The sequence below is a fragment of the Heterodontus francisci genome, chromosome 44, assembly GCF_036365525.1.
Source record: "Heterodontus francisci isolate sHetFra1 chromosome 44, sHetFra1.hap1, whole genome shotgun sequence".
NCBI lineage: Eukaryota > Metazoa > Chordata > Chondrichthyes > Heterodontiformes > Heterodontidae > Heterodontus > Heterodontus francisci.
In genome coordinates this window covers 22,132,875-22,156,654 of record NC_090414.1, presented here as the reverse complement: position 1 = coordinate 22,156,654, position 23,780 = coordinate 22,132,875, and the positions used below count along the sequence as shown (strand labels likewise).

Sequence of the window (23,780 nt, the reverse complement as noted above, 5' to 3'; positions counted from 1 at the left end):
TACAAAAAACAGCATAAGAGGCGGCTCCCCAACGTAAATCCAGTGCCAGATTATCATACAGGATGTTAACTAGTTCCAGGACTATGTTACACACCTCCTCCTTCAACAAGGTATTCTGCAATATCACCCAAGACTGCCCGAGCTGTGGAATCCACCCATGATGCTGCACACGGAATGGCAAATTCCACAGCCCCAGAGCAACAGAACACTCACAGCAGTTTTAAACATCACAACTTGCAGCTTAGTTGTCTGGGAATCAGATTTTGCACACTGGGGAAGGAGTGTGGGGTGCGCTGGTGGGGGAGGGGGAGAGTGGGGGAGTACAGAATGCACTGTTGGCTTGTACAGGCAGGATTAGCATCCAGTTCCAGCCAGAAAAGGTGGTGTGCTCTCTCTCCAGCAACGACACCTATATTGCTGCTGAGGTCCTCTCATCTCTAGAGAAACTGGCAAAACCACCTCCTTGAATGAAGTCTCGGTGCTCGCTTACCTCACAATCTGCTGCTGAAAATAGGCTTCGGTTTGCTGCTAGTGCACCAGACCCAACAGCTAAAAGAGCACAGCAGCAATGATTATGTTGAAATTCCCCTCTACTTTCAAAGTCTAAAAGACATGTCACCAATTGAAAAAACTGCCTCTATTCAGCTTTAAAAAAAAATCACATGAATCTTAAATCACCACCACTACCCCCACCTATTAATCCTCAATGTTTGAAAACTTTCCACCAAATTCCTGTGGTCAGCTGCGAAACAGAACAAACAGTCTAACTTCACAATCAATATTTAGGAGTAGATAACAACTCTGACCACATCGCTCACTTTGTGCACTTACCAAACAGTTTCCAAGTTTTTAAAAAATGCTAGATGTTTCCCACTTTCAGTCAGCTGCTGCCAGTTAATTGGCACCCTGTTAATGACCACCCTTTAGTGGGTACATTTATTTAAAATCAGCATCTGCTCAAGAACTACCAATTCACTCCACAGAGATTCTACAATGGTGCCTCACAGACCCACTGTCAGCTAGGCTAACTAGTAGAGTGCACGCTGGTATGATCCAAGACATAATTGCACGTTAGATCTGCTGGCATGGTTTTAAAACTGCCTAGCTCCCCAACACCCATATCCTTGCCAAGCTCCACTTGCTCCCAGTTCTACTATTTATTTTCAAATCCCTCCCTCTTGCCCCAGCCCACAGCCTTCTCAGCTTCGTTTTGGGTTGAATCCCCTCTACCCTCAAATGCAGCAATCTCAGTCACAACATACTTGTTCTTTGAAACTCTCCCAAAAGTACTTTGCCTTAATACCTCTCCTTACCTGCAAAAGGTCTCTGTCTTTGAACATCTATTCAGTTCCCTCCTTCTCCCCACTATTGGTATATTTCCCCGTGTGAAGCATTCGCAGACATTCTGCCACATTAAGCGTAAGCTGTCATTTCTGGGTAAGCGTACCACATTGTGTGTAACTACACAACACAGACCAGGCAGCCTGAGGTTAGATTCCTGGTATGTGGTGAATTAACCGATCTCAGCCTGGGCTACACACCTGTCAAGGGTCATGCACTTAGTGGGGCATTGCAAATTTCCACAGTGGGAAACTAACAATTGAGCCAACCACATAAATATCCTGCATCTGCAGTTGCATCCTAAATGGGTCACCATTATCTCCTTCATTATATCATGAGAAGAAAAAATGCTATACAGTATCATGTGCTTACCCAATGATCCTGTGACCAGAAGGGAGAAGGCTTTACCATTTGAAATTCAATGCTGGTAACAGAACTTCAAAACTAGGCACTTTATCCATTGTTTGTGCGGTATATACCGAAGTCTGTCATCCATGGTCTGGAGGACCTCAGCCTGAACAAGACACAAGAATCAAAGCAGAACCCAACAGGAAGACAAGAGCTAACGAAAGATGAACCCCAAAGGAGCCATGGGGGAGGGAGGGACTGCAATACTGCCACCCCATTCTTGGAGGACTACGACAGCTACTTGAGCTTATTGTTTATTTTGTGTCATTTTTCAAATTTATGCCATGATTTCTCTTTAAAGGCTTTTTAAATAAACTTCAAGTCTCTGCTCATTATTTAAACTCTTCTGAAGGTTTAAATTTCCTGAAGATTTTAACTTTTTTTAACCATTATAACTAGTGGTGGTCTTTTTAACACCAATACAACCAAAAACAACTTGTATTGATATAGCTCCTTTAACATAATAAAACATCCCAAGGCACGCCACAGGAATGTTATAAAGCAATATTTCACACCTAAGGAGGTCTTAGGACAGATAACTGAAACCTTGGTCAAAGAGGTAGGTTTTAAGCATCATCTTAAAAGCAAGGTCGAGAGTCAGAGGTTTAGGGAGGGAATTCCAGAGCTGAGAGCCCAGGAAGCTGAAGGCAATGGTGGAATAATTGGAACCGGGAATGCTTAAGAGGCCAGAATTCGAAGGGTTGAAGAGTTGGAGAAAATTACAGCAATAGAGAGGAGTGAGATCTTGAAGGGGTCTGAAAACAAGGATGAGAATTTTAAAACTGAGAAATTGCTTAATGAAAACCAATGTTTAGTGAGAACAGGGGTGATGGGTGAATAGGAGTTGGTGCAAGTTAGGACACAGGCAGCAAAGTTTTGAATGATCTCAAGCTTACAGAGGTGGAACATGAGAGGCCAGCCAGGAGTTGGAATAGTCAAGTCTCAAGGTAACAAAGGCATGGATGAGGGTTTCAGCAGCAGGTGGGCTGAGATGCAGCAGTGTCGGGCAAGGTTACAGAAAACAACATAGGCAGTCTTAGTGATGACTTTCTATGTATTTTGTTTAAGTTAAAACATATAAACTTTTTGTGGAACTCTTTAGGCTAATCGTGGTTATGCTCATTATATTTAATCTTAAAAAAACACTTCATTACCATTTAAAAATGTCAGTTCCCTTTTAACCATGTGTGTAGTTTCCATACTCTTGTTAAACTTGTGCCAACAGTATCAGATTTTTGTAACTCCTTTTCCACGTTTTTTTCACCCTAGTTATTCTGGAGTTTAAAATGGACAATGAATTAATTGAGAATAGTACTGTCATCACTGGACAGAGAAAAGAGATACGGTTAAGAGGGAAAGAGATACAGTAGAGAGGAAGCCAGATATAGTAAAGAGGAAGAGATACAACAAAGAGAGCAGAGGAAAAAGGCAACAGATAAGTAACATTAAAGAGCAGCTGGATGACAGAATTTGTTATCACAGAAATTATACAATTTACAGCATAGGAGGGCATTCAGTCCATCACATTCAGGTCTGCATTTTCTAGTCAACTCATTCCTATGCCTTTCCCTCTATCCTTTTATATTCTCCAGTTTCAAATCCTTATCCAATTCTCTTTAAAACTACATTTTCCACCTCAATAGCCACCTGCGGTAAAGCACATTATGTTCTAACAACTATCCGTGCAAGAAATGTCTTCTAACTTCCCTCTTTTTTTTGTCCAAATGGTCATCCTGAGTCTATGCCCCTTTGATATCTACTGGCCAACCAGTAAAAATAATCTTTCTCTGTTCACCTTTTCAAAATTATTCATACTTTGGAAAACCTTTATGAAATTCCCCACTTAATCTTCGCTTTTGAAAATTATTCATACGTTGGAAAACCTTTATGAAATTCCCCACTTAACTTTTCCTGTTACAATAGATCAGAATGTTTGAGGATAAATTTTTGCCTTTTGTATTTCCTGCAGATATGACTTCACTGTTGGCTACGGTGGGCACTGAGATGCTGCGACACAAGTGAAAGGAATGTCTACACAGCACAACCTGTCCTTGTCTTGTCATGTGATACATAGGATGAGCCGTGGTCCCACAGAGCCCATCTATATTACCAAAAATGTTCCAGGTCCAAAATACCAATCTGTGAGGGCTCCTTCGGTGTGTATCCAGACCACAGGAACTGGTGCTGTTGAACTGTTAGTAAGTTTACTGGGAGGTTATGATGAGAAGCTATGAAAGAATGATTTTTTTTCTGGATACACCAATGAGTTACATGCCTCTGCATGCTATTTTTACGCAGTGCAATATCAGACAGAGGAATGTGGTATGAATGCATTAAGCATCTTTACCTGAACTTTGCTAATCATAAAATATATCCCCAAGAGAGTACGTTCAACTGAGATGAGCCCCACTATCAAAAAACATGTCAGCATTCACCGTTTCAGCTCTGTTATGAAGAATAGCCAACAGTGCCGGTACTGATCGAACCATATCTCAGCATGAATCAATACTTTCAGGACAGTAACAGAAAAGCACCTGGAAACCTTTCTGTAACTACTCATGATGCAGTGCCTTGTTGACTTTTTAGAGCCAAATGGTTCATTAACTAAGGTTGCCTGAAAATACTTAATGCGGCAGCAACTCCCCTTAAAGGAGACAACTCAATAACAAAGGAACGAGGAGGAAAAATATAAAAAGCACTATATTAATCATTTCAGGAACAGGAAAGAGCGAGGAATTCTTTGAAAAGGACACAATTACATTAGCACCAAACACTACAGCACATCTGAACAGGAATTTTCCGAAGGACAATACCCCTAAGGACACACTTATCTCTGGGCTGAGCTGAGCCTTGTGTCGATGACTTTAAACCAAAAACTAGCACTTGCATAAATCTGGAGTGAAAGATGTGATAATTTCACATGTCGTAGTACAGACAATATGCACTGTTAGCCCACAGTGAGGCTCTTCTGCAAGTACTAATTAACTTTTCTGTCTCTCCATGAACCAAAGTCTTTATTTAACGCAGAAACAGTCTTTAATTTGCGAGTCTTTCACTTTCTCATTACTGCTGTCCTATTCTGTCCTTCTCCATCTCAAATAGAAAATGTAGATCATATACCTTCTCCATTGATCATTTTAGCCAAGAATTACTGCTGCAGATAGTGCAACAGAAATTGCTGCCTGCAGTGGAACTGGAAGCAGGAGACATGAGAACCGGGAGCAAGATAAGCAGCAGAAATACAAACAGCTTTTTGCAATAACTCTTTTAATTTGCACAACAGACTTGGGCTCTCAGTTAGACTCCCAAATTAACTAATCCCTCTGTAACAACAGACAGTGTATTTCACATTTCTCCCATTCCTAATCATTCTCTTGCTTCTCCTGCCAGCTCTCCTTTTGGTTATGTCTCCCTAAATCCAATCATGTCTCCTGTCGTCACTTCGGGTGACGGCTCCAACTCCCATAATCTGGGCAGCTTGAACCGTCCCCTCTGGCTGTTGGTGGCTTGTTCAGGTTGGCTGCAAACTAGCTGAATGCTGGCAGTATTCATTTGTGAATGGTAGGGTGGCTGTAACAGGCTGACTGGATAGTAACGCACTGACTGGTTGACTGCTCCAAGTCTGTTATCTGTTCTGTTGCTCTCTATCTTCTCTCCTCGTCGAGTATTGTATATTTATAATTTAAGTGTCACTCCATAACTTGTACTGTTTTAATCTAAAAATTGCTGCTGTTACATTTTTCTTAAGCCATAAATACATGCAGATCACTTCATGAAGTGTTGTACAATCTACTATTTTTTTGCTGCAGAAATGCGTTTTGAGGTGCTGCAAAATTATAGCAACCCTGACTACAACAGTCTGATGAACCAATGGTGTGCAGTCAACGGCACTTCCAAATATAAACTTACAGGGATCTGTTCAGTTGATAGCAGTGATCTGCTGCAATGGGCTTCAAATGCATCGAGCCAGTTCAATACAGCAGTGTGCTACCCTTTGGCATAACATTGCAGAACAACGTGAGTACACATGACAGAGGGATTGCTTGGCCCTAGCCAACAACTCAACACCTCTTGGTAATTCAGATATGTTTTTAAAAAGAAGTACAGAAGTTATTTTTTCATTGAGGAATCCTCTGCTGGCGATAACTTGAAAAATGGAAAGGCAGTACTGTCTGTAGGAGAAACCCCCAGGAACAGAAACACATAACAGCGTATAAATAAGCTCATTTTGCTGCTGCTTTCTCAACACACTTGGGGAAAGTATAAAAATGTCTTTAAACTATAAAAGATGTCAGAGTAGAGCTAACCCAGGCACTGAAATGGCATTTCTGAATTAAGGCAAATTTCTCTTTGACACAAAATTCTGTCTTTACTTTCTGTCCCTCTGAAGAGATTCTGGTCTGGTCTCTACTCATTATCACTTTTCCCTTCTTTTAAATCACATTCCTACTTCAGAGAAACTATGTTAAGTTCAGAGATTTATATCCGCAACAGTAAGAATTTGTAAACCGATGTGGGTGCCCCGCAGCCCACACATGGGCCCTTTTATTTCATCTTTGTTCCATCACTGATCCAGAATTACTGATCCAGAATTACTGACGTCACCAGAGATATTTTAAATCAGCAAGGGTTTGTGTTTTTTAAATAAAGGACAGATCAGGTCCAGATAAAGAACCTGGATGCGCTTTTCCTGTATCTTATATTTTGGTAGTACAATATAATTTTTAACCTGAAACCGTAAACCGTCTGAAAATAAATATATTCAAAATTCAGAACTATTATATTCTGCCACTCAACAAATGTTTCCGAAGTGATTTCTAAAATGTGGAACAGCAATATATTTTGGATGGTGAAAAGAAAAGAAAGCTGTAAATCTGAAATACAAAACAGGAAGATGGTAGAAAAAAAAACTGTGTTGCACCTAAGCTTACAGTGGCCTGCCAACCCTCATGGAGACAATTGTGACTTTGTGCAAAAGATCCATTGTAAAAATAAAAGTCAGGAGAGATGTAAAACGGATTACCAACTCATTGTCACCCAGTTTACACTACCGCGCAAAGTCAAGATCAATCGCCGACTGCTTCTCTGCTGTTATTGCCTGATGTATGTACACAAAGAACAGACTGGAGGTACTTACTTGAAGTTAATAACATCTGTTTATCTGTAGCCAAGTTTGAATTTTCTGTTAAAAAGTCATTAAATGTTTACAAATGATCAAAGTTTGTCATATTCCGAGTCGGTAACAAGTTTATGGACAATCCTGGTTTTGACTGAACCAGAGAACTCAAGAAATTTAACCACAAAGAGGATTTGTCCTCATTTTATTGATTGGTTTCCAGGATTTCTCTGAACCTTGTAACTAGAAGCAGCATTTTTTTTCTCCCCTATTGAAGGTGCTGACTTCCTTACTGGGGTCCAGTTACTCAGGCGCTATCCACCCTCCAGTATCTCTACCAAGTGTCCATTCCTTGTATATGAGCCAGTACAGTGAATGTCAGAAGTCTAATCAACCATGAAGGGCATCACAGCCGATTCCAATGCAGTCCTTGCTTCACATCCACAGATGCACGCTTTCGGACAAGATCACTGTATGGGAATGGCCCAACTGCTTCCCTGGCTGAAGTCAGCTAACTTTTGACAGACCCAAGGACCAAACCTGGGACCTTTCTGTATCATAGTGGGAAATGTGCTTACCAGCAGAGACATCAGGAGAAGCGGAAGCAATTTTTAATGCCAAATTTTCTTACAGGTTGAGATCGCCTTAAGGCTTTATTCGTAGAAACACTAACACAATAAAAAAAAGTCAATAACTTTATTGGCAAGAAATTGGTCATGTCTCAATTGTCAGGTGCATAAGTGTTTTGCTGATGCCCTTCAACTTGTCCTGTATCCCTGCAGTAAAAAGACTGTTCAACATATAAAATGTGGGTAAACGTACTTATACAACCCTAGTACACACCTTTTGTTATACCCATATTTATCTTTCTCTGCTCCCAAACCAAGACATTCACTGAATGCTTGTGACTTACTATTTCTTTGGCCTCCTTATCTCGAGAGACAATGGGTAAGCGCCTGGAGGTGGTCAGTGGTGTGTGGAGCAGCGCCTGGAGTGGCTATAAAGGCCAATTCTAGAGTGACAGGCTCTTCCACAGGTGCTGCAGAAAAATTTGTTAGTCGGGGCTGTTACACAGTTGGCTCTCCCCTTGCACCTGTCTTTTTTCCTGCCAACTGCTAAGTCTCTTCGACTCGCCACACTTTAGCCCCGCCTTTATGGCTGCCCGCCAGCTCTGGCAAACGCTGGCAACTGACTCCCATGACTTGTAATCAATGTCACAGGACTTCATGTTGCGTTTGCAGACGTCTTTAAAGTGGTGACATGGACGGCCGGTGGGTCTGATGCCAGTGGCGAGCTCGCTGTACAATGTGTCCTTGGGGATCCTGCCATCTTCCATGCGGCTCACATGGCCAAGCCATCTCAAGCGCCGCTGACTCAGTAGTGTGTATAAGCTGGGGATGTTGGCCGCCTCGAGGACTTCTGTGTTGGAGATACGGTCCTGCCACCTGATGCCAAGTACTCTCCAGAGGCAGCGAAGATGGAATGAATAAATCGCAATAGTACATACAGGTGAGGCCATTCATCCCATTCTTGCATAGAAATTTGCAGTTCCCCCTCAACTACCATCATGGCGTTTGCTGCCCTACACAGAGACCATTGCAGCTACTCGGGCATCCTGTAGCTTCTTAACTTCAGTTGCAAACATGCCCTTTGCCAGTCTGTCATCATGACCTCTTCCCCTACAGTTCTGATATATCTTTCCTTGTTCCATTAGTATCTTGTGTATCTTTAGAAGGCATTCTCGTGTGCAAGAAAATTTCAGCACTGGAGGCTACTTCAGCCTTTCAGACCCGTGCTGTTGCCAGGTTGATACTGGAACTCTCTAACCTCATTACTCTGTTCTTTCCCCATGCCCTTTAATATTTTTCTTCAAGTGCTCATTCGATTCGCACAGGAATGTTGCGATTCACTCGGCTTCAAGAGCTCTTTTGGTAATGGATTCCAGATTCAAATAACCTTTGGCGTTAATTTCCTCCCCCCCCATACCCCCTTTGTTCTTACAGCATCAAATTATCAGTGGAAATAATTTTTCATTATATACCCATTCAACCTCTTCCATCTTTTTCTACTCTTCAATTATTCAAAATTAACCTTCTCTGCTCCAGGAAATACAGCCCATTTTTCAAGGTTCTTATACCGATCCCTCCATGATCTCCTTATCTTTGTATTCTCCTCCAATCCTGTCAGACCTCTGCGCTCCTCTAATTCTGGCCTCTTGCGCATCCCCGATGTTAATCGTTCTGCCGTCGGTGGCCATGCCTTCAGCTGCCAAGTCCCTAAGCTCTGGAATTCTTTCCCCAAACCTCTCCGCCTCTTTCCTCCTTAAAACCTACCTATTGACTAAGCTTTTGATCATCTGCTCTATCTCCTTACATGGCTCGGTGTCAAATTTTGCTTTATAACACTCCTGTGTAATGCCTTGGAACTTTTTATTACGTTAAAGGCAATATGTAAATGAAAATTGTTATTTTTAAAAACCAATGCTTTGTGCAAGTGGTGGTTTGTTTATTTTACCATTTTAACTGTGATTGAATACTTCAACTTCGGTGCTTCAGTTCTGAAAAGACACACTGTGGACTCCGTATCTGGCATGGGAAATATGCCACAGCAAACTTTGTTCCCACTGACAGCAACCAAGTTTAATTTTAGCTACATTACTCATGTGCCATTGATCTAGCTCCCTCCCTCACTATCTGAGGTAGTTATAGCTGCAGGTAAAATTCTCATACAATCTGCTGTTTTTATCCATTTAAGGAGAAGGCCAAAGACCAACAACTTGCTCATTTAGATGACAATACATGCTGCAACAAGTAAAGATGAAACGGTATATACCTCAGTGTCACAGGACTAGTCACATGTAGAATAACAAATGAGAATAACAAATGAGCACAGATTACAAGTCAGTTACACGATGAAGTCATTCAAGTGATATCCTAAACTTCAAGAGTCTAGCTCCAGTGATTCGCAAGATCTGAGCTTGCTGGTTTCTGCTCTCAGCATGCAGTCTCATTCAACAGGGCACAGGTTGGAGAATCGGGCACTGAGGCCTGCATACCCAATTCAAAGCACTTACGTTTCTTGTCCATTAAAATCAATGGCCAGAAAATCAGGAAGCCATGAATTAGGCGTTTGAAATTCTGCACCAGATTCTCCAACATGTGTTTCAGCTGAACAATGCCAGGGATGAACGCTCAAAATTTTGCAATTAAAACAGAAAATGCCGGACATACTCAGCAGCTCAGGCAGCATCTGTGGTGAGAGGAACAGAGTTAATGTTTCATCAAGAAATTCTGACGACAGATCGGCCTGGAATGTTAACCATTTTTCTCGCTCCGCAGTTGCTGTCTGACCAGATGAGTATTTCCAGCATTTTCCGTTTACTTTAGATTTCCAGCATCCGCAGTATTTTGCATTAGCTCAAAATTCTGTGCCTATATTGTCATCTTAGCCATAAGACTCGAGTCTTTTTTGTTGAAGGACCATCTCTATTGTACTGTTTGTTATCAGCAGGATTATAAGGAGTGGGTTGTCCTATGGTGAGAGGCTGAATAAATTGGGCCTATATTCTCTGGATTTTACAAGAATGGGAGGCGATCTCATTGAAACATACAAGATTCTGAAGGGGCTTGATAGAGTAGACACTGAGAGATTGTTTCCACTGATCAGGGAATCTAAAACACGGGGGCACAGTCTCAGGATAAAGGGCCCATCATTTAGGACTGAGATGAGGAGAAATTACTTCACTCAAAGGGTTGTGAATCTTCAGAATTCTCTACTCCAGAGGGTTGTGGATGCCCCCATCGTTGAATACATTTAAGATTGGGATAAACAGATTTTTGATCTCTCACGGAATCAAGGGATATAGGGAGCAGGCAGCAAAGTGGAGTTGAAGTTCAGTCAGCCATGATCGTATTGAATAATAAAGCAGACTCGACAGGCCATATGGTCTACTCCCGCTGCTATTTCTTGTGTTCTTGTGAGTGAAAGAGAAAACGCGATAAATCAAATAGTCGTGACTAGCTGACACCCAGCTTGAGTTTTCAAAGCCAGGACACTGTGGCTGAGGAGTTCCACTATTTTCATGTTCTGAGAGAATAAGTTTGATTGGAGACAGTGCCAAAGAGTTTCAGTTTCAACAGAGAGAATACCCCCCCAAACAAAAGAGAAAAGCATCACCTTAATGTATAACACAAGACAAATTATTTGACATTGATATTAAACATACTGCAAATGTAGTGCAAAATGCAACAATAGGTGGAGCTTTGTAAAATCTCAAAATCCAAAGCAGGTCATCTGAATTCCTGATGTGCACTCCCAACAAGCAAAGATCTGTACCCTGCAGTGAAAAACATTAATTTACCTCTAGTTTAATTATTTCATCAGCAAAACTTCCTGAAATATACTTTCAAACTAATAACACAGCAAGGTGTATTAATTTCTTGAAGCTGTGCAAATCTCGTTCTCTCCTCTTCCACTCCCATTCCCAAGGATCTCTCCTTCTCTTCCATTCCCAACTGTGGCTCCAAGAGCATCTCTCTCCTTCCCCTAACCCCCACCCACACCTTTAGTAGGGTCTCTTCCCCTTCTTCCTTAGCCTCTCTGTTCATGATGGTCTCTTTCCCTCGCCTTCCACCTCCCCGCACAGTAGTGTTTGGCTGCCTTTCTTTTCCTGGTCCACAGCACTGCTGAAATAGGTAAATCAAGAGTTTATACTGCAGATGCTCATGGCACTTCTTCTCTTCCCCCAAGTCATTCATGTGCTGTTGGTAGCAACGTTTAATGATAACTATAGACAGGTGGTCTCTCGGATAGGTTTCACAAACTGGGAGCTTTAGGATACACAGGAGAGCTAACGATTCAATTAAACAGCACAGCGAGCAACAAAACTGGGCAGCCAGCCAAAACAGAACATGAGATCTATACACTGGATGCTCCAGTCGCACATTTTCTCGCATCTTATTTACAAAGCGTGCTAAAGGCATCCTCGGGAGAAGACCATTATATTGCCATATTCAACTCCTTGATCCCAAATTAGATTCCTGCAAAATCAGGTGTGGGTCACAGAAAGTAGTCCTTTTAGGATCCTAGATATTGCAGCAACACAAACACTGCCATCTGCTGCCTGAAATCAGAGCTACAACTGGCAACATTTTTTGACCATCTCTATGCTCCCAAGAAATTCTGTGATGATCCCAGTAAGAAGGATGTTCAAGGTAGGTTCAAAATCATACCAAGTGGGTCCAAGAGACAATTAGTTGTGTTTATGGAGAGTGAAGGGATTGAGGGATATGCTCAGGTGGGGTTAATAGGGTTGATCATTTTTATATTAAAAAAATGGGACAGGCTCTTTCGACCCAATACCATTTCTTGGTCCTAACACTTCTTACATTCTTGAAATCTGTACTGATGTGAATTAGCATTCACTAAGTTAGTATCAACATATTGCATTCTGAAGCAGAATTTGGGTTCATACATGGGCAAATTACTAATTTCAACTATGCTACCTGGTGGCACTGCCAAATGCAAGTGAGATAATTTCTGACTACTCTAAAGTTTTTAAACCATTTCAAGACAGGTAACTTAAGGCAAGTCAGCAATCAATGGTGTCTTGGACCCTTAAAAAGGAGAGAGAAGTTCCACAAATCTTGTTGGTAAGGGCACTACCCAGTGTTGTGTGAAGACATAAGGCCAGAATGCCTAATGCTTGATTCCTAATCTATATTCTATTGGCTGATCCCAGCCGTGGCAACAGTAGAGCATTACAACTAGCCTTGTGCAAGGACAGGATTAGCCGCCCACAATTAAACAGCCGACCAATATTCACTCTCTCATGACAAATATCCATCTGGTTAAGGTATCAGAGGTACCCAATGCCCCATGAAAGCAAACTGCAACAAGGAGTCAATTCCTCTAAGAGAAATGGGGAGAAAATTGGTGGCTAAAAAAACTCTCTGGATATAGAATCATTTAAAATAAACATGAATCTCACTCAAATAATGGGGCTAATAATGCACTCATATCATCTGTAGCTCCGCTATGCTTCAGGCACCAGTATCCTCCCTATATTATTTATTACTCAAACGCCAATGTGCACAAGAGCAACATGGGCAGGAACTGCTTTAGGGCACTCAAAGTCTGCTATGTACAATCTGTATGCAAGGCTCATTAAGGCCCCAGAGGTTCAGTGTTGGAACAGTGCTTTGGATACTGCAGGGGACATTCCTCCCAATATGTTGGATTCAGGGTGGGGGGAATGGGGGGGGTGAATGGGGGGGGTGGGGGTTTGGAAGAGGGCAATGACCAACACCTACTATGTTTGATTGCAGCTACTTCTGTGTTCCTTTTCCCTTAATATATTGATTTGCTTGGCTGTTCTGCAACCATTCCATTTACTGGCAGAGCCTCTCAAAGCTGCTATCTGCTTCTGTGCCTCTTGAAACTCTTGATGCTGCTCCACTTCAAGGTGTCTCTGCCTGATGAACTGCCCAATGTCATGTGCTGTGTTCCAGGACACCAAATATTTGTCATCATTTATTGACCCTGCCCAAGGGCAGCTTCATGCCCCACTGGCGTGAGCAGCAGCACAAACGCCATGGTGGTAGGACTGCATTATCAGGCCAACACTGCCAAGCAGCCTTTGCCGATGAAAACAAAGCTGGAATGCACAGATTAGGTTTAGAAATAAACACTAACTGCTACCATTTGTTCAGAAGTATCTAATGTTCCTCAGATACCAGCCACCTGTGCACTTGTGCAGGATTACTTTACAAAGGCAGCAGACCATTAAACCTCCAGAGTTTTACCATCCTGCTCCTTTTTAATGCCTTGCCTTATTCTACACATCTGATTAAACCAGCCCATTCTTTTATAAGTCATGACACACTGGCTTCAAATTGCTGAAACTTGTGTTGGAATCTGAAGCAACAGCAGGAGCGTGCAGCCTCACTTCTTTTGCATGACAGATCACCGGTGCTGTTTCAAAGTCTGGGGGTCAAATTAGTTGCCCTTTTTCTGTCTTCCCAAATGGGGCAGTAATGGAGGTGAGCTGACTACCTATCTGATTTTTTAAAAGAAGACACACACTTCAGAATAGCCACCTAGCAAATCTGATCATTTAAAAAAATCAACAGAAAAGGTCAGAGCTTGCACTTCAAGGAACAATGTGCGTGAGTGTGAGCAACATGGTCCCACTGACATGGATGCACAAACAAGCCCATGCTTACAGTGGTTTTTAATAATATGTCCCATCTAGTTTGATACCAGGCAAACACCGGTGACCCTAATGGGTAGCAACAGCATTTTAAATTTGCAAGATCATGGGAGAGTGAGGCACCCTCATGCAACACCAGGATATTCCACAAATTCGTGTGTATCCACCATCCTGCACTGAGACACTTCCTAATCTCAGCTATGTCACCTGAGCTGGTACCAGAAGAGTCACTCCAGAGGACTCTTGTCCATCATTGTGTTACCAGCTAAATAGTGTAACAGACTAGAAATTTGTAAAAGTTAGATTTTAACTATAATTTATGTGAAACAAATGGTCACGTTCATAAAACAGAAAAATGTCTAAAATAGCCAAGAATATTTCAAATTTAAGTTTCAAAATTGGGTATCAATTATTCCATCAATCTCACCAAATAGGCATTAATAAGGCCTGTTATGCAAACAACAGACCATCTCCTGTAGTGCTCTGTCGGGCAATTAGAGAGCCATTAACAGCACTGAATGCCTGCCTGCTAGCTAGCTGCCCCCACAGAGAAAGCAGCAAGTCATCTTGTGGGTTGTCAATCTGACAGCTGTTCTGGTAGATTCTAACTGGCCAACCATAATACCCAAGCTATCATTGCAGATGCAGCTACACCACTACCCCTTTCTTTCTTTCTCTCTCTCTCTCTCTCCCCCTTACATTAAGCCAGTCCCTCTCCTCGTAGCAGATGTGAGAAGCTGTATAATATAAATGAGTATTCTGCCTGACTTGAGGATGCAGAGAACAATGAAATACAGAACATATATAAAAACAGGAAGTGCTGGAAATACTCAGCAGGTCTGGCAGCATCTGTGCAGAGAGAAACAGAGTTTACGTTTCAGGTCAGATTCTGATGAAAGGTCACAGACCTGAAACGTTAACTCTGTTTCTCTCTCCATCCGATGCTGCCAGACCTGCTGAGCATTTCCAGCACTTTGTTTTTATTTCAGATTTCCAGCATCCGTTTTATTTTAGTGAAATACAGAACATGTTTGTTTCTGGTCCTGAAAATAATATTGCATTCAACTTGGTTGCTTTTATATTGCTCTAGTGCTATCAGATCCCAATGCGAAGGTCCCATGCAGGCTGTGGTGGCACCAAAGTAATCTTACTGGATTAGCTGGCCAGTGTAAATAATAGGTTAAAAAGACTTCCCTGTCATTGACCTTAGTGAACCTGGAGAATCTACCTCATTGTTGCCACTGTGCTTCAGGAGTTGGGGTCATTGCATGGCGTTCAGAGGAGTATAAAAGCAGCTTCGGATTTCATTTGTTTGGAGTTCTGGTATGCTGCTGTGGGTGGAGTTATTATTTGGTAATCTGCTGCTGCCTTAATAAACTGCTTTTGTCTTATTCCACCACCTTCAAACTATCCAAACCTAGTAATATGAAGGGGACCCAGCTACACCGAGACAGGCAATGAGAAAAAAAAACATCGAGCTATACCACATGGACTGCAATTTAGGGCGGCACAGTGGCGCAGTGGTTAGCACCGCAGCCTCACAGCTCCAGGGACCCGGGTTCAATTCTGGGTACTGCTTGTGTGGAGTTTGCAAGTTCTCCCTGAGTCTGCGTGGGTTTTCTCCGGGTGCTCCGGTTTCCTCCCACAGCCAAAAGACTTGCAGGTTGGTAGGTAAATTGGCCATTATAAATTGCCCCTAGCATAGGTAGGTGGTAGGGGAACATAGGGACAGGTGAGGATGTGGTAGGAATATGGGATTAGTGTAGGATTAGTATAAATGGGTGGTTGATGGTCGGCACAGACTCGGTGGGCCGAAGGGCCTGTTTCAGTGCTGTATCTCTAAACTAAACTAAAGCAGCTCACCACTATCTTCTGAAGGGCAATGAGGGATGGACAGTAAATGCTGGCCTTGCCAGCAACACCTGTGTCCTGTGAACAAATAAATCAAAAAACCTAAGCCCAAGTTACAAAAACAACACAGCAAAAAGCCTGGTGGTCAGACTGTAAGATTGTGAGAGAATAAAAAAAATGAAAACCTCCATTATGTTTCCATTAACCTCAGCGACTAAGGAGCATATATCTATTTTATTTTATATTTATATTTTAATATATTAAAAAGGCACTGGCACATGCAATGCACTTGGATATCACACATCAGACTCCAGATGTCACATTTCGTTGAGATATAAAACGATCTTCAAAATGTAGGTGTTTCTGAGCTGCAACCTGAAACTGACAAGCACATTCCAACATGCTGAGCTGCTCTACAGCAATTAAACTCTAAGTGCAGCATAAACACCAGCATGGACCAGTTGGGCCTGTTCCTGTGCTGCATATTCTATGTAATTCTATGCAATTGGCCTGAACCTTTGTTCAACAAGAATTAGAATTTATGACCTTCAAGAGACACAGTTTCAGCACAGCAGAATACATTGAACAACACTCGCCATTATAAAATAGTGAATTATCCAACTTTCCCCAAGTAACAAACATCATTTGTTACACATTTCGGTAGGAGATTTCATAAACTGCTGAGTGGAACAGTGGAATAAAAACAAGAAATGCTGGAACCACTCAGCAGGTCTGGCAGCATCTGTGGAAAGAGAAGCAGAGTTAACGTTTCGGGTCAGTGATCCGAAACGTTAACTCTGCTTCTCTTTCCACAGATGCTGCCAGACCTGCTGAGTGGTTCCAGCATTTCTTGTTTTTATTTCAGATTTCCAGCATCTGCAGTATTTTGCTTTTATTTTATTGGAAGTGTGGAGTTGTGTAGTGGTGGCACAGCGCCACATGATGGTGAGATTCAGGTTTCCCCTCCAATCCAGCACAAACTGAACTAGCCACCTCCAGCTCTCTGAAGAGAACCTACAGAAAGAGAGGATAAATGGGATGGATGTCAAATCTGCGCTAATTTCACAACTCCCAGAAGACAGCATCAGAGCAGTGTAGCATTAGCTGCCACTTAAATAAATTAATTGTAACCAAGGCAACTGGCGACAGAGATCGAACAAGCCAAGTTACATTTTTATCACATGGACCGTGTTTTGGGATTTCATTCTGCAATTCCTTCCAGATTTTCCATGACAACAACAAATATCTGGTACAGCCTCCTGTAGTGTTAGCCGTGGCTCAGTGGGTACAATTGTTGCCGCTGAGTCAGAATGTTCTGGATTCCAGTACCACTCCAGGGCACAAAAATCAAGGTGGGCACTTCAGTGCAGTACTGAGGGAGCACTACACTGTCAGAGGTGCTGCCTTCTGAAGATATTAAATGGAGGCCCTATCTGCCCTCTCCAGCGAATGTAAAAGATCCCACGTCCACTATCTCAAAGAGCAAGGAAGTTACCCCCCCCCCACCCCCCGCCCAAAGAGTCCTGGGCCAATATTGATCCATCAATCAACAACACAAAAACAGATCATCAGGTCATTATCACATTGCTGTTTGTGGAAGCTTGCTTTACGCAAATTGGCTGCCGCGTTTCCAACATTATAACAGTGACTACATTTCAAAAGTACTTCATTTGATGTAAAGCACTTTAGGATGCCCTATGGTCGTGAAAGACGCTATATAAAGGCAAGATTTTCTTTTTAGTGGATTAAACTGCAGAACGTCACATGGTAAATAAGGAAGGTCATTCAAACAAAATTAGTGCAGCCACCCAGAATCACAGAATTGTCACAGCGCAGAAGGTGGCCATTCGGCCCATCGTGTCCACACCAGCTCTCTGAAAGAGCATTTCACTTAGTGCCATTCCCCCGCCTTCTCCCCATAACCTTGCACATTCTTCCTTTTAATACAACAGTCTAATTCCCTTCTGAATGCTTCAATTGAACCTTCCGCCACCACACTCTCAGGCAGCACATTCCAGATCTTAACCACTCGCTGTGTGAAAAAGTTTTTACCTCAAGTCGCTTTTGCTTCTCTTATCCATTACTTTAAATCTGTACCCTACACTCTCAATCCTTTCACAAGTGGGAACAGTTCTCCCTATCTACTCTATCCAGACCCCTCATGATTTTGAATACCTCTACCAAAGCACCTCTCAACCTTCTCTTCTCCAAGGAAAACAGTCCCAACTTCTCCAATCTATCTTCATAACGGAAATTCCTCATCCCTGGAACCATTCTTGTAAATCTTTTCTGCACTCTCTCCAATGTCCTCACATCTTTCCTGAAGTGCGGCGCCCAGACAGAACGCAATACTCCAGCTGAGGCCAAACTAGTGTCTTATATAAGTTCAACATAACTTCCTTGCTCTTGTACTCTATGCCCCTATTAATATAGCCCAGCATACTGTATGCTTTATTAACCACGCTCTCAATCTGTCCTGCCACCTTCAATCACTTATGCACATTTTCACCCATATGCATCCCCTTTAGAATCGTACCCTTCATTTTATATTGCCTCTCCTTGTTCTTCCAAGCAAAATGATACACTTCACATTGAACTTCATCTGCCACCTATCCGTCCCTTCCACCAACTTGTCTATGTCTTTTTGCAGTTCGACACTATCCTCCTCACAGTTTACAATGGTTCCAAGTTTTGTATCATCCGCAAACTTTGAAATTGTGCCCCTTACATCAAGGTCTAGGTCATTAATATATATCAGGAAAAGCAAGGGTCTCAACACTGACCCCTGGGGAACTCTACTACAAATCTTCCTCCAGCTCGAAAAACATCCATTAACCACTACTCTTTGTTTTTGGTCACTCAGCCAATTCCGTATCCATGTTGCTACCATCCCTTTTATTCCATGAGCTATAACTTTGCTCACAAGTCTGTTGTGTGGCACTATATCAAATGCCTTTTAAAAGTCCATGTACACCACATCAACTGCATTGTCCTCATCAACCCTCTCTGTTACCTCCTCAAAAAAAACTCCAGCAAGTTAGTTAAACATGATTTGCCCTTAAGAAATCTTTGCTGGCTTTCTTTAATTAACTCACACTTGTCCGTGTGACTATTAATTTTGTCCCAAATTATTCTTTCTAGAAGTTTCTCCACCACCAAAGTTAAACTGACTGGCTGTAGTTGCTGGGCTTATCTTTACACCCTTTTTTGAACAAGGGTGTAATGCTTGCAATTCTCCAGGCCTCTGGCACAACCCGAGTCTAAGGAAAACTGAGAAATTATGACCAGTGCCTCCGTGATTTCCACCCTCACTTCCCTCAGTATCCTTGGATGCATCTCATCCAGTCCTGATGCTTTATCCACAGACAGCCTATCTAATATGTCCTCCTTATCAATCTTAAACCCTTCTAGTGTCTGAATTACCTGAATTAGAGGGCTGCTGATACTGTGGGATCATATTCGACCAAGAATGAACCACCTCAGCAGAGGAACAATAGAATAAAATTGGTTGAGAGAAATAAATAAACGTTCAGTGAATTATATGTTCGAACACAACTGTACAAATAGTGATTCTGTTGCATGTACAAAGGTTTAATTCATCTTTTTTTTCTATTGAAATCCTTTTCTTCATCTCCTGTTTCAAAAGTATTTGCATTTTAAGGTGATAAACACTGTAGAGCTCAATATGAAGTAATCTTCCACTCCACCAAAACATATCAATTCACTAATGCTTAGGTGTGGATTACTGGTAATAAAAAGATTAGCTTATGCTTGTGGCAAAGTAGAGATTTTAGTCATGTTATTATAGGAGAACGTGAGTCATTTATAAAGTCAACAGAAGAGTGAATGATCCCTTTGAGAAATAAAATCTCTTCTAAAATTGGTGGCTGGATTCTGAGGAATATATTACAAAAGCAAGGTAGGATTTATGCAGGTCAGATCATTTGTTGCAATTGTTAAAGCTAGCAAGTATTAGGATCCTAAACAGCTAACTCATTCTTATAATAGGAGGCTCTTTCGTAGAAATCCACCAGTTAAGCTCCTCTGCTGTGCAGTGAAGAAAGGCAATATTTGGTCTACAAATGAGGTTTGGTTCCTTTTTAATGAGCTCATCTCTGCTGGGCAGGTAGTCAAGGTTCTTCAATTAGACTGCTTGTTGTTGAAGTTATCATTTTAAAAACAATAAAATGACTTTCAACCTTTGTGACCACAGGCTCTTCCCAAGGTATGATCAATCTGCATTGGCCTAGGTTGCATCAGACACCTGAGATGAACCTGCACTATGCTGGGCGCTTTGTTTATTAATAAACTTGAGCTACATTGCAAATTTTCCAATGGGCCTAACACAAAGCCACATCCACTTAGAAAGAGCTTTCAGAATACACTCTTTTGCCAAAGTTATCTGCCTTTTTTTACCCCATCTCACAAGACATATCTGAGCAACTAACTCCAAAGGTATTTGAAATTTAGACCTCTTACTTCAAAACAATGTTGATATGCTATGACTCTCTCAGAAGGAAGCATATATGAAGAAAATGCACTGATTATAGAACTTGGACTGTGAGTACAGAACCAAAGGCCACAAGTACAAAACATACAAGTCTCAGGTAAAACTAAAGATTAGAAAATTCCTTTTTGCATCTTAAACTGTTAATCCTGTGACAATTCTCTCAATCAAGAAAGAGCTGCCTAAATACCTGGGATAAACAGAAATTAAATTGAAGATTATCGGGCTAGGTACAGGTACGAATGATCAGACATTGTAGGACCACAGTTGATCCTGGGACTATTGGCTATCGTCAAGTGTAGCTTTGAAATCTATTTCATTAATACTGGCATTAAAAAAACGTACATAGGATTTAGTTTGAGCACATTAGGCATTCATCCATGACCTTTCCCATTTAGTTCCATCCTTATTCAAGTCAAAACAGCGGTAAGCTGCCTACCTTACAAAACCATTGAGTTTTGACTCCGTGTTGTTGCCCTTTGTAGTTTTACTGCTTGTATAAAACCTGTCCCAAAGCTAAAGGTAACAGTTCCCAGCTCTGCTTGTGGCTGGAATGATGACATGCAAAGATGAGCAAATCTATCATTTGCTAATCAGTCCTCTTAACCACGTTCGAAATGTGTTCAAATTAAACACTATTCCATTTGTGCAGATATGCAGCAATGCTTTGAGTTTAACATCAGTACATATTATACTTTTGTCTCCTCGCTGGCTGGTACCACTGACCACCCTCTGACCTCTAGTCATTGGATAATCTTCACCAAAACAAACAAGACGCCAAGTCATAGGCTGATAGTTCCCATAGAAATGATGTTTGCAGTCTTGTATGACGCAGACTAACTCAGTTTAGGTGGGTGCACCAATATAGATTTGTTCTCTACATTGATAACCAAAAAAAGGAAGCTAAAGCACCAGAAGTCAATGGGACCAATAATGCAATGACAGACATCTGATGTACAAGTGTGCACTGGAGACCGGCATGAGGGGAACAGAAACAAGGTCTTCAATGTGCCTCATGGGATCAACACAACCCAGTGTAGCCAGCCAGACGAAAAGGCACAAGGAGGCTCTGCCCAAACTAGGCAGTGGGTTCATCGGGACTAGCAAAAATATTTAAATTGAATCCTCCCAAAAATGCAACTGGAGCACTCGATTGGTGCTCAAGCAGAACAGCACTCAGTTGGAATAGGCATTGGGGGAGGCGATATCAAAAATCTTCATTGACTGGCCTTCCCTTCTCCTTCGGATATCTCTCTCTCTCACTAACTTGCCCTCCCCACCCCTCTACATTCCTGCTCTTTATTTTTCACAATTCTACAAAGGGGCTTTCAGCTTCAGTTGTGAAGAAGGATCGACACTTGAAACATTAACTTTTCTCTCTTCTGATGCTGACTGACCTACTGTGTATCTCCAGCAATATCTGCTTTCATATCAGGAGTTCTATGGTGGTTAAGCTATCCTCTAACTGCGAAAAAATAAGACACAGATGTTTTCCTTTAAAAATTCACAATGTACAGACTTCCTAGTGATGAAGCGCTATGGGTACTGTGAAGTGTCTTTTGCATCGGATACAGTGAAGCTGTGTTTCACTTGTGTATTCATCTAATTACTTATCTTTTATTTTTTATATAGACAAAACATTCCATTATTGTCTCACTTCATGTTAAACATAGATCAGGCAGAAAAGTGAAAAGCACACTTCAGCTTTAATCTAATGCACAGACTGTCAAACAAATGTTTCACTATAAACAAATTGACTGTTCTTTATAAACACACATATGCTGAACCCCCTCAGTAAGGAAGAAGCAGCTAATTTCTCAAGGATATCAAGTGAAGCCTACACGGAAAAACTCCAGCATCAAAGTAGGTACGGCTTAAACTAAGAGAAGTTTGGCAGTGAAGGACCCCCCCCCCTAGACCATAACCAGTTGACTTTAACTTGCCATGTGGTCAGCCACAAGAGACCTGTGGCATCTGAACAAATATGCAAGTCTCTCAGCAGCCCATTGAATTGATCCATTGAGTAGCTGACCTATACAGACTAGAGGGGCCCAGTTCTGATCTTCATCTATGTCAACTTTGTAGTTGGGTCATTACTGTGGCTTGAGCACCCCAAGAGTAAAGTGGGAAAATGAAACAGGGTTCCTGTTATCTGGTGAGCCTTGTTAGAGGAAAGAGAAGAGGAAATCGGAGAAATAGCAGGGCATTCCAGCAGATACTGGCAAGATAATTATCCATGGCATCCCACATGAGTAAAATACAGGACAAGGTGCTGATTCAGATTCCCACAGAGTTCAGAGACCTCTGCTGGTCTCAGATGCATGTTTCATGCACAGATATTTTAATTATTAAAATAAGTTCAATTTTTTTTTAATGGTACTGGAGCAATGTTCAGATCAACATCAGTACCTACTTGTCTTGTCACTAACTGGAAGTAGAAAGAGAAATCCAGCTGACAGTAGTAGCACACAACAGAATGATCCCTCTTCTCCGCATTTTGTATCAGGCGCTCGACAGTACATTGTCCAAGTGACCATTTTAAATAAACCCTACTTTAACCTGGGGTGTGTTTTGGGTGGGTGGGTGGGCAGGTGCAAGGCAATAGGGAAACCCACGTGGCTGCCTCAGCAGGAGGTCATTTTAACTCCCAGGTCTCAATTAAGTAGTTCTACTTGGTTTCTGGCCCAACACTGGGGTTCTACATTTGGCCTTGGCGCTCTGAGCTAAGCTGGTGAATAAATCAGCCTGGACACCCACTTCTAATCACTTTCCAGTGAAACTCGTTGGAAAATGTGCATGTAGAGAATGATCAGGTTGCAATGTAATGTCCCACCACAGTCAAATAGCACCTGATGCTGTCTAGTTTCACGAAAGAAGGATGGCCACTTGGAAATATACTGGAGAGAAAATAGCACCTATTGAACTGTACCTCTAAGAATCAACATTTTCATACGAACAAACAAATGAACATATGAATTAGGAGCAGGAGGATGCCACTCGGCACCTCGATCCTGCTTCGCCACTCAACAGATCATGGCTGATCTGTTTGTAGCCTCAACATCCACATGCCCGCCTACCACCCACCCACCACCCCCCGGCCGAAAGCCTTTCACCCCCTTGCTTATCAAGAATCGATCTACTTCTACTTTAAAAATACTTGAAGACTCTGCTTCCACTGCCTTTTGAGGAACAGAGTTCCAAAGACTCACGACCCTCAGAGAAAAATATTCAGGAAAGAAAGCTAGCAAAACGCCACCATAAAGCAGTAAAAAGGAAATGATTAATTTAACCCTACCTCCTTGGTTTTTAAGAGAGAGAATATTCACTCTTTTAGTTTAGGCCTCCAT

General features: G+C 41.9%; 1 protein-coding gene across 5 annotated transcripts in view; it reads right to left on the bottom strand.

The window, feature by feature from the left end:
* The window catches only part of LOC137356073 (spectrin beta chain, non-erythrocytic 1-like), a 260,496-nt gene that overhangs the window by 179,469 nt on the left and 57,247 nt on the right, over nt 1-23,780 (bottom strand). For 2 of the 5 annotated variants that reach the window (XM_068021851.1, XM_068021854.1), the window contains exon 1: nt 1,714-1,868. The exons of 2 other annotated variants lie outside the window; for them this stretch is intronic. In XM_068021851.1, coding sequence (XP_067877952.1) covers nt 1,714-1,752 — 39 coding nt within the window. In that variant the 5' untranslated portion in view covers nt 1,753-1,868. Of the gene's footprint in view, nt 1-1,713; nt 1,869-18,654; nt 18,663-23,780 lie in introns of those variants that run through there. One more of the 5 variants, XM_068021855.1, reaches the window with a different exon arrangement.